Source organism: Otolemur garnettii, unplaced genomic scaffold (genome assembly GCF_000181295.1).
Source record: "Otolemur garnettii isolate 467f Iridium unplaced genomic scaffold, OtoGar3 scaffold00019, whole genome shotgun sequence".
NCBI classification, from domain to species: Eukaryota; Metazoa; Chordata; class Mammalia; order Primates; family Galagidae; genus Otolemur; species Otolemur garnettii.
This window is the reverse complement of record NW_003852414.1, coordinates 23,145,552-23,157,463: the sequence shown is the minus strand read 5'-3', so window position 1 is coordinate 23,157,463 and position 11,912 is coordinate 23,145,552. Positions and strand designations below refer to the sequence as shown.

The following is an 11,912-nucleotide window of genomic DNA, read 5'->3' as shown; positions in this document are numbered from 1 at the left end:
ACACATCCATACAATGAAATATTTAGGAGTAAAACCAAAGAAGCACTCCTACAAGCTACAGCACGGGTGAACCCTGGGAATATCATGCTAGTGTGAGGAGCTGGATTATGAAAAACCCCACACTGCATGATTTCACTGATACGGAACGTCCAGAACAGGCAAGTCCACAGAGACACAGAGTAGGTTAGCAGCTGCCGGCAGCCAGGCAGAGGGGGAGAGGGACTGACTGTATACAGGGCTTTATTCCAGGATGCCGCAAACCTGCAGTTAGATAGTGGTGACGGTTACACAACTCTGCAAATGGACGCACTAACACCAATGACCTGTACCCCTGAAATGAGTGACCTCTACAGTGTACGAATGACATCACCATACAGCTGCTATACGTTTCCAGTTTGATGTTTTAAAACTTATTTATAGTTCAACTTTACTACTCCACTACTGAAAATATAGTGTATAGGAAAGACTTCCTCCAACTATATGATTCTGAATTATAAAACGCTTTACAATAACATTCTTTAATGTAGATAAAAAAATCATTAAATATTACAAAGGAAACAAAAATAATGGGGAAAATTACATAGTTTTGATACTTCAGGACACATTATTATATTTGTCTATAAGTTTAGCTAAACAACTATACAATATTTTTAAAACTCTATTTCTTTTATACAGAAGAAATACCCTAACACAGTAGAGTCTCATAATGCCATGGTGAACACCAATTTGATGCTTTAAGATTTTAATGTGTCGTTGACAAATTTTCAAACTCAGGCAAGTTTAGAAATGTCTTCATATTGAATTCCTTCAACTCTGCGTCCTTTTAAAGGGCCCTACAAATTAAAATAATTTAAGAAATTAAAAACACGTATGTAAATAAAAGACACCACACATAGAGATACAAATTTACCTTTTCCATATCCCTGAAACACCATTAAGGTAGTTAGCATTTCTGTAACTCTGAATTTTAAAGGCAATCTTCGGCCTTCTCAGTGAGAACGACCCCGTCTTCTTTGATGACACCTATGTGTTACCAGTAGATGCAGTGGCAGAGCTCGCTGGCTGTGCAGCCTCCCCTCTGCTTCCTGGCTCGCCCTGTGGTTAGCTGCAGCCATGGACCGAGTCCAGAGCACGAAAGTGAACAGAGGCGACGGCCCAGGCGTGCTTCCCTCCACATTCCCCTCATCTCCTCCTGCCTGAAGCACAAGAATGGCAGCTGGAGACACCACCTGCTGAAGATGGCACAGCCAGGGAGCTGAGAAGACCCCGACCCACAAATCCCACTGGGACAAAAGCCAGGATACGAGTAGTGCCTGTATTATTGGTTGTTGGCATTTATATAATGGGAATTACGTAACTCATTACATAAATAAGACACAGAAGGTACTAAAACAATACCTAGAATTTAATCTGACTATGAGCTCAATAATTTTCAACTAATCATTTTATTTTTATTAAATCTTTTGTTTAAAATTTAAAAGTTGTTTCTCTCTGTTGTAACACCACGATGACTACGAAGACGCTAATCCTAGACTAAGGTTTTGAGCTTTTTTTTTCCTTACTGATAACTCCTCCTAAAAAAATACTTTTTGAAATTGTCATTCTTTTAATATACAATAATCACTGTATTTAAAGGAAATAAACTCCCAGATAGCTCATGACCTAGGCTGAATTCTTCATTATTATGGCCAATTACACTTTTCTAATAAGAACTGCGTATTTAGAAAACAAGGAGTGAGCCAAACCTTTGGGTATATTAGGCAAATAGCTGAAAAGCTGAAGCTGTTTAGAAGCAATTTATTAGCTCTTAAAATGCTTTATGGAAGAAGTGGGGACATTTAAAAATATGGCTGACTTCTGTGGGTCCCATCCCATTAACTATAACTACAGTGCCCCTACTAATTTTGCTAGGCCAAATTGAGTTTATATTATATTTGGAGGGGGAGTCAAGCAAGAAAAGTGCACAAGTGTGTACGAGTTTGTAAACTAGGAAGACTGGAAAAGAACAGACCAAAAAAATAAATATATATGTGTGCAAATATGTACGTGTGTGTGTGTAAATATATATATGTGTGTGTGTGTATATATATATATATTTTTTTTTTTTTAAAGAGATTTTATTTAGGAAGAACAAAGAGAAAGTTTAGAGCACTTCCAAAAAGCGTTCGAAGTGGGCCCCTGTCATGGAGGAAAAAAGGTGAGAGAGAGACGGACATGCAGAAGCCTGCAGGGGGGGAAGGGGACAAATCCTCTCTCCCTGTGAAACTGGCTGCAAGTCCTCCACTAGCCTCTCTGCTCCTCCAGGCAGTACTGCCCTTTTCTATTACAGACCAGAATATTAATGGAGGTTATTGGCAGGCTGGGGGATTATGGGTAATTTTAAAAATAATTTCTATTAAATTATATTTTCCAGGTTTTATATGATGAGCACACATTTCTTTTGTAATTAGAAAATAAAATGCTTTAGCAATGGCAGAGTCATTGGGAAAAAACAAGATTATAGGGTGGTGCCTGTGGTTTAGTGAGCAGGGTGCCAGCCCCATATACAGAGGGTGGTGGTTCGAACTCGGCCCCAGCCAAACTGCAACAAAAAAATGGCAGGTGCTGTGGCAGGCACCTGTAGTCCCAGCTACATAGGAGGCTGAGGCAAGAGACTCTCTTAAGCCCAAGAGCTGGAGGTTGCTGTGAGCTGTGATGTCACAGCACTTTACTGAGGGCAACAAAGTGAGACTCTGTCTCTTTAAAAACAAACAACAACAACAACAAAAAACAAGATCATAGATGTCCTAATATCAGAGAAGGCACACAAAAAACTCTAATTCTTTTTTTTTTTTTTCTTTGAGACAGAGCCTCAAGCTGTCCCCCTGGGTAAAGTGCCATAGCATCACAGCTCACAGCAACCTCAACTCCTGGGCTCAAGCAAGTCTCTTGCCTCAGCCTCCCAAGTAGCTGGGACTACAGGCGCCTGCCACAACGCCCGGCTATTTTTTGGTTGCAGCCGTCATTGTTGTTTGGCGGGCCCAGGCTGGATTCGAACCTGCCACCTTAGGTGTACGTGGTTCGCGCCTTAGCCATTTGAGCCACAGGCGCCAAGCCAAAAAAACTCAAATTCTTAAGTAAAAGACTAGTCTTTTAAAAGAAAAACTATGGCACATTTTCAAAGAGTTTTGAAATTTTCCCTGTACAAATAAACTTACGGTTTCAATGACTATAGTAGCTGAAAAAGTCTTCTCGTTGATGGACTCTAGGGTACCTTCATTCCCTCTGTAGCCTCCATTTAGCACTAGAATTCTTTTTCCTACAATAGGAAAGAATATAAACCTTAATGCAAAGAAATACCCACATGTTTCTTCCACCTTATCACAGCCACACCCATTCCACTGGAGGCGTATAATGAAAAATAAAACCCTTCCCAGACTAGAAGTTCTTAATTATGAAAATTTAGCTTGCTTTAATTTGTCTCTTTTTAAAATTCATAAGACAGCTTGGAAATTTTATACAAATTCAAACTTACACCTCCATATGACTGAGCCACTTAAGTACCCCAAGAGAAAGCAATGTACCAACACACAGACTTGTACAGGAATGTTCATGGCAGTTTTTTTAAACAGCCCAAAGCTGTAAACAACTCAAATACCCATCGGAGGTGATTAGACAAAGAAACTGTGGTATAGAAGTCCCTCTCAGCCACAGTTTCAGTTTCCTTTGGTCAACCTTGGTCTAAAAACAGGTGAGTACAATAAGGTATTTTGAGAAAGATACAGAGAGAGAGACTATAATCATTGTTACAACTGTCTGATATCATCATTAGCTTTTGTTAGTCTCTCACTGGGCTTTGTTTATAAATTTCACTTTATGGCATGTGTAGGAAAAAGCATAATATACACAGGCTTTAGTACTATCCATGGTTTCAGACATCCACGGGTCTTGGAAGGGATCCCCAGTAGACAGGGGGACGGCAGCACCTCCACACAGGGACATACCACTCAGCAACGAGAGACTGAACTGCACTCGTATGCAACAAGGCGGGGGAATCCGGAATAATCACGCTGAGTGGAGGAGCCACACCAAAAATAAAGGACATATTCACATTTGTATAAATTTTATTTATAAAAAATTCTAGAGAAATATGCACTAATCGGTAGTGACAGAAACCGCTGCCTGGGAAGACAGGGAGGCAGGAGCAGAGAGTGGGAGAGAGGACCAGAGAGGGAAGAGAGGGGCAGATTCATGATCTTGATCAGTGATGGTTTCCTAGGTTAAAGTTTCTCAAATCGTATACCTTACAGATGCACAGCTTACTGTACATCAATTATACCTCCACAGGTTGATATAAATTTTTCTATCTGTGTGTCTCACTTTATGGGGAGAAAGAAAAAAGGATAAGACAAGTGGAAGCTTTAGACTGACATTATTATACCAGCAATGGTTACATCCCTGCCAAATTTTTGAGTTTCAGGTAAACAATCTAAGCAAAGTAGCATTTGTACTGAGATACGGATACGTTTACAAATGGCACAGAAAATAAGTGGGGGGAAGAAAACAAAAGAACACACACTTTTACTGGACTATCTCAGGTAACTAAGCCTATATACACAGTACGGTGGAGCACCCCCAACATGAAATGCAAAATGCTGTAAGATCCAAAACTTTCTGAGCACCAACATGATGCCACAGTAGAAAATCCCACACTTAGTCAGGTGTGGTGGCTCACACCTATAATCCTATTGCTCTAGGAGGCTGAGGTGGTAGGATCACCTGAGGCCAAGAGTTTGAGACAAACTGGGCAACACAGTAAAACCTCATCTCTTTTTTAATTAGCCAGGTATGGCAGCATCACTTATAGTCCCAGCTAATCCAGAGGCAAGAGGATCACTTACGCCTATGAGGTCAAGGCTTCAGTGAGCTATGACTATACCACTGCACTCCCACCTGGGCAACAGAGCTAGACCCTATCTCTAAAAACCATCTATTTACCTACCTATTTATCTAGATAGATAAATGAGATAGAGAGATATATAAAAAAGGGACAATTTCACATCCGACCTCACGGGATAGGCTGGAGTCAAAACATAGTTAAAATTGTTTCATGCACAAAATTATTGAAAATATATAAAATTACCTTCAGGCTATATGTGTAAAGCATAAATAAATTTTATGTTAAAACTTGGGTATCAGCACCAAGATATCCAATTATATATATGCAAATATTCCAAAATCCAAAAATCTCCAAAATCTGAAATACTTTTGGACCCAAGCATTTTGAATAAAAGATATTCAACCTGTAATAACAAGGCTAATATAATAAATTCTACCCATATATGTCTGTGTTTTGCTTCAGAAAAAATACGTACTCTCGGAAGGTGAAAATCCATTCCTGCCATGGGACAGCTGGATCAGAGTGTGAGTCCACTATTACAACCCCCAAACTCGATGGGGAAGAATTGCATTGGCAGTTAATATTTCCCAAATGGAAACATGTCTATAACCATCAAGTAATGTCAAAAGAAAAACAAAACAAAACATAAAAAACCCATGGTTCTAAGAGAGGAACTGCTCATTTTGATGACATATGTAGGAAATGGTCTGCAAACAGATTTACCTGGTGCTGGAATTACTGTCTCTAAGTGAGTCTGGTCAAGTTTCAGCTTGTCTCCAGAATCAATCATCTTTACAACAGCTGTATATTTGTCAATTACTTCCTGTCGTGTAAAATGAACACTTTTATAATTAAATAATGAATGCTCATTTAAAAGGATAAAAGTAAATAAAATGAAAACAAATGAAATTCCAATCAAAAGATAAGACACTATTTTCTAGATTCCACATATGATTTCTCAGTCTTTGGTTCTCAATAAGGACCTCGATTCAAAGCTCGGTTAAGGTTGTCATCTGGAGAGAACAAGACACCGGTGACCTCAGAATAAGACTTTACGAATCTAGTGGGAGGATAATCTTGCCCATTTTAAAGTTGAGTAGAAGGGCAATTCAGGCACCCACACGGCCAGGCGCTGGGATAAAACTACATTCAGGAAAAGGGAAAGAGATACAAGGACTGGAATGCTGGTAAAAAGTTCAAAATCCCAGAGTAGCCAAATGACAGTTTCTCAGGCAAAACACAAGGAAGTCCTTGTGAGCCCTCTGGGGGTGTCACTATACTGGCCCTTCACTTAAAAAGAATGAACTTTGCTGATGAGGGAGGCAGGCATGCTGAGTTTTGCCCTGGGGATTTCATACATGTCACTTGCCCCAGTAAGAGAACAGTCCAAGGTTAGATACAAATTGAGGTTAGAAAAGAAACATTTCTCCAACAGTCAGGAATTCAGCCTCCTTTTCATGAAATAATTAGGAACTTCAGGTGTGGTACTTCTGCTACTTGGGCTTGTTTTTCAAGAAACACCAAAATAGCTTCCCAGGATGACCGGCAGCTTCCCTCACAATTCCACCCATAACGGCAAGCTCTTACCTTAACAACACCCTTCTTCTTATGATATTTCTCACCCAGCTTTTTGGTTATAATTTTTACGACGATTTCCTAGAAAATAACAATAACAACAACAAAAGATGAAAAGACATAAATCATCTTTTCAGATTTACTTTTTCCTTTTAAATCATGTCCACCAAATACCATAGCAAAATGTAATTTTTCTGCTAAATAAGAAATTACAGAGTTCTAAGCCTTCCCAACAAGGACAAAACACTCCTTCATAACCTTTTATTCCTGGTTCCTTTCCTTCAACATGGTTACCAAGAGGGAAAAGTATTTACAAAATGCCTGATTTCTACAGTTGAAGGTTTTTGGAGTCTAGGACTTTTATCTGTAAGTTTAAACCATTAATTCATGTCTTTGATAGGCAGCTTTTTTCTCCCCATTTCAGAAGTGAAAAGTGCCCAGGGTATTAAACGGTCAGCGCTCCCTGCAGATGAACTCAGATGGCGAGAGTCTCACTGGCATTGCAGTGAGCGGAGCCTTAGAGAATTTGCAGGACAATGTACTCGATGGTCTTTCAGTTTTTGATACAAATGTGATTCCTCCAGATTAGCTCTAGCTAAAAGCATCCAATTCTCAAATGGGATAGAAGTGTGGGTTTGTTTCGTACTAATGAATTCTGACTTTGCTTTGTTACAGTTGTTCTCCTGATTTGGACTAGCTGTCTAACTGCTCAAAATGAAGATTAAATTGCCCAGTTTACTGCAACATTCACTGCAGTGATTCCGTATTTGCTACTTCAAGTGAATATATTAAAGAGTTTGTCACAAACATTTCATAAAGCCATGCTTAAAATTATGTTAACAAAAATTTAGTCAGGACTTAAGGGAAAGAATATTTCATAGTCAAAAGACATGCTTAAGAGAAAACCTGAATGGTCTCTCTGAAGCTTCTATTGTAAAACTTTCTGAATGAAGCCAATTAATGCTAAAACAACTTCCCTGATTAAGCCATAATATTTCTGGGCTAAATATCTCTTTAGAGACCCTCCTGGGCAGACACTCTAATGGAAGATAATTTATTGCATCATTGTATTTACTGACTCCTGCCCACACCACTTTGTTTGAAATGACTTTTATTCTGAGCTCAGAAAGCAGGCCCTCCAAGCCTATCTCTGTGGATTCCTGGCTGTTTTAACACACACACTGCCCATTTCAAACTGAAGCACACTGGGTCATCAGAGCACTGCTAGCTGATCCTCACTTGCAACAAACAGAAAGTTATCACAGAGAAATCTTCACATTCACACACAAATCCAGCACTCAATTCATGGAACATCCCTGGCCCATAAACACAAAGAAACCCTCCAGAAGACAGAAAATTATCAAGTATCAAGTTTAAACTTTTGAATTCTCCGGTTAAGAGCTACTATTTTCAGCAAAATTCTTGATTACAATTTAATAAGCAATATATAAAACTATTACTATTCCAATACCAGTTACTCTAATAGAGAAAACAAATCAAAATTCACAGATGGTTTCTTCCCTACAAGTCCTTCCTTTATTAACCTTATTTTTCTATCCCATGAGATACCTGAGTCTATAATGGCCCAAACCTCCACTCACAGATCAGCACACCAGGGGCTGAACTGCGCAGACGTGGAGGGCACGACCTACAGAACCAGACTGCCAGGGAGCTCCTCACTCTGCACTGCCCAGGCGACCTCGGGGACATGATTTACTTCATGCCCTACTTTCTACTTTCTTTACCTGTACAATGGCAACAATAAGGGGAATGCCCTTAGAGCGCTGTGGTAAGAATTAACCAATTTATACAAAGTGCTTATTTTCTATTTAACGCACAGGTACTTTCATCTTAAATAATTTATTTCATGATCCTGCATGTGATCACCTGTGGAAATGCTTCCCTCTGTGTAAGAAAATAAACGAAAACACGGAAACTAAAGTATTTCCAGCTATGAGAAGAACAACCATGAAGCCTTCCTTGAATTAGATTCCCAGACTTCTTATGTTTTCGTTCATTTTATTTCTCAATCAGAAATTATGGAAATAATATGTAAGTGTTATTCTTCACCCCCTATTATGGACAAACCAGCTTCTTCAAGAATAATTAAATCACACTGAAAGGTTTATGAAAATGTCACATCTCAGTAAGTCTAACACAAAGCATAAAAAGAATAATTTAAAAAAACAATTAAATATTTAAAAACTATTTTACATTATATTAAATAATAGATAAATAAGCAATAAAATATAAAACTTCCTTGAGTTTGTAAAATTAAAACTGCTTTTTTCTGCAAAGCCCCTAAATAGATAACTCTTAACTTCAGGATGCAATAAATTAAAAACCAACACTTCAGCAATTACAATTCTACCTTTTAACGCCATTTATGAAAACACAACATTTTGTCTGACAGTGAAAATCAAAAATTCCTGACTCAAAGTTAAGATATTCATATACAAATTCAGCACTAAACTCAGGGACCATAACTGGCCTATGAGCACGAAGAAACCCTCCAGCACAGCTGCCACCAAGACATCAAAGATATGATAGCAAGAAAAGGCATTAGAAATTATGAGGAACTCCATCTATACACCTTACAGAGGTCTGAGAAATTCAGCAGTTTATATCAAATGCTATTCAAATCATCCACTGAACTTAGCTGGGAACTTAAACTCCGGCTGAATACTCACGGGCTGCAGCCAGTAATCTGTCCGGGCAGTTCTTTTTTTCTCCTCTTCAATCTGTGGACACAGAAGACAGTCTTAAGATTATCTCTTTAAAATCCTCAAGTCACCTCAAAATTATTATTCTAGTTAGGAAAATAACACTATATCACACATACTTTACAGAAGACAGACGATACAGTTTGCTCATTTGCAAATTCTGATAAATATAAATAAACATTATTTATAACTAGTTTCCTGTTTTAAAAAAACCCTGGATTTAAAAAAAATATGTGCTAGAGCAAAGCAAGTGCCCCAGAAAGCAAACAGAAGCGACCCCTGTCCGGCCAGTATGGCAAGTCCATCTGGCTCACCACACCACCCTGCCTGCTCTGAACGCTGGAGAACGGGCTGGTTTTGTGCAGTAAATATGTAACTCTTGCCCTAGCTGAGCACAGCATGGTTAAGAATACCGTCTAATGGCAAATTGAAAATGACACTTACTGAATGACAGGGAAGAGATATGAGAGTAACCAGCAGGGAAAGGCCCTGCCCGGCCCTCACGCTGCTGCGTCTCAACCTTCCCCTTCCCGACTGTTTGCAGTTAACCCTAAGTACCGACTTTTGATGGTATCAACAAATGAATTTTCGGTTGATTCTAAACCTCAATTTAAACTCTGCAGCCTTCCAGTATGAACAAGGATTATTCTAAATTTAGTTTGCATTATATTTAAAAGTAGATCTGACTTTCCATCTTACTTTGGATTAAAATTCTGTTTTTTTGAGATAGACTCTCACTGTGCTGTCTGGGACTGCCATGGTGTCAGAGCTCACAGCAACCTCAAACTCCTGATCTGAAGCAATCCTCCTTGCCTCAGCCTCCTGAGGAGCTGGGAATACAGGCACCTGCCACTACACCTGCTAATTTCTCTATTTTTAGTAGAGAATAGGGTCTTGCTCAGGCTGGTCTCGACTCCTGAGCTCAAGTGATTCCCCCTCTGAGAGAAACAGAATTACAGGCATGAGCCACCGTGCCTGACCTGAATTAAATAAAAAAGAAAATCTGCATCATGTGACAGCTAGCTTTTCCCTTGCTAGCTAGGTGGTAAGAGGAATTCAAGGGCAACAGGAAGGAGATACTAGTTGGAGGAGAGACAGTACCTATGAGGGATCACGATTTCTCACTGAACTGCGCTGAACATAATTGCATGGAGAGTTTCAAAGACCCGACTCTAGGTGAGAAACTGAATCTCCTGGGGGTGGGGGCAACTCTGTTCAGGCCGAACTGCAGTTAGGCTCCTTCTCCCTAACTCACCTATGAAAACTTCCTAACTTTGTTTTATTTAATGATTCATGAAGCTATTCAACTTTCCTTAGGGTTAAATTACATCATCCCTTTAATTGCTAAAATGCCCATGAGCAGCTCACAAGCTGCACGCACCTCCATGATCTCGTCCAGTGCAGATTTCTTCTTCTTCTTTTCTTTGGACGGAGCTGAGCTCTGGGAGGATTCCTTCCGTTTCACCGATGCTGCACTCCCTACCGTCTTCAGTGCGCTCGGGCCCAAAGAACTGACGGAAAGAAGAGCCAGGCTTGTTAACCAGAACCACACATGAACAAATGCTTACGATGTGCAAAGTTCTCAATGCAGAATCACCTTGTTAGAGAATTCGTTTATAGCAGATTAGCCAACACAGTGAAGGGCCTGCCTGCATCTCTTACAGGATGACCAGCACTACCAGAACACTGAAACTGTCCTGTCCTCAACTCCCTGCACCCTCCCCTCCCCTTCAGTTACAGCTCCTGGTGTCAGTACAGCAGAGTGATGGAAGCTGAGGCTTCGGGGTTGGGAACGTCAGGGTTTGAACTTTCTTCTGTTAGGACCTTGATTCATTTTGCCAAGTCTGAAATCCTCTATCTAATAGTATCTCCACCTCCTAACTCAAGTATAAAGATTAAATGAGATCTTTTAGATGACTGGTAGAAACCCAGTGTGTTACTGTCATTATAGTGCTAAGGACAGATGTTGACTACTTAGTGCCTATTAGAAAACCACAATACAGAGGGTAAAAGAAAAATGTACACACCAGTTAACATTTAAGCTGTGATAAGTGGGCTAAGATAAGAAGATAAATGGTTTTATAATAGTGCAGAACTGCTGTGTGGAGGATTCACAGCGAACCATTGTGAACCATTTAATCAGAACAAGTCTTTCCTCAAAAGATCAAAAATCTCATCATACATAGGCTAAACACAGTTGCTAAAAATCAATCAAACAAACAAAACTCCCAACCAAGCAACAAAAATCAAAAAAGAAGAAAACTGTAACCAGAAAACAAAATGATTCATAATGCTTAAACATGCAATAACCACCTACATTTCACCCACCCCCTGAAGTTCCAAGGTACCTGTGATTATAGCTCACCTTGACTTTGAAGAGGCCCCTCCTGAGGAACTGCATGCTCCCTTATTCAAATTAAATGTAACTAGAAGAAAAAATTATCATTCCATAAGTATATTTCAGGAAAATGGCAACTGAAATTTATCAGATAAGATATCACAAGGTATTCATAGACGAACTCACAGGAATTTGAAATAAATGAGAACTAAAACACTCCCATCCGAAAGATCACATATTCCTGAAAAAATCCCAGGCGGACACCAGAGACCCAGGAGGGGCCCTACATGCCATGTCGCTGTGGCAGACTACACTGCCTGCTTCCCCACTCATCCCCCTTTCCCTGGCTAACAGTACTCCAAGTTGGTTTATCCACATCTCGGCAGACTACACTGCC

The 11,912-nt window shown here is 39.7% G+C and overlaps 1 protein-coding gene across 1 annotated transcript in view; it reads right to left on the bottom strand.

Moving 5' to 3' along the window:
* Positions 1-501: 501 nt before the first annotated feature.
* The window catches only part of KIN (Kin17 DNA and RNA binding protein), a 25,751-nt gene continuing 14,340 nt past the window's right edge, over positions 502-11,912 (bottom strand). Inside the window, exons 7-13 of the mRNA XM_003786825.3 lie at positions 11,543-11,603; positions 10,559-10,688; positions 9,145-9,195; positions 6,467-6,535; positions 5,603-5,702; positions 3,198-3,298; positions 502-833 (exon numbers count right to left, since the gene is read on the bottom strand). Of these exons, the coding sequence (XP_003786873.1) occupies positions 771-833; positions 3,198-3,298; positions 5,603-5,702; positions 6,467-6,535; positions 9,145-9,195; positions 10,559-10,688; positions 11,543-11,603 (575 nt within the window). The 3' untranslated portion in view covers positions 502-770. The remainder of the gene's footprint in view (positions 834-3,197; positions 3,299-5,602; positions 5,703-6,466; positions 6,536-9,144; positions 9,196-10,558; positions 10,689-11,542; positions 11,604-11,912) is intronic.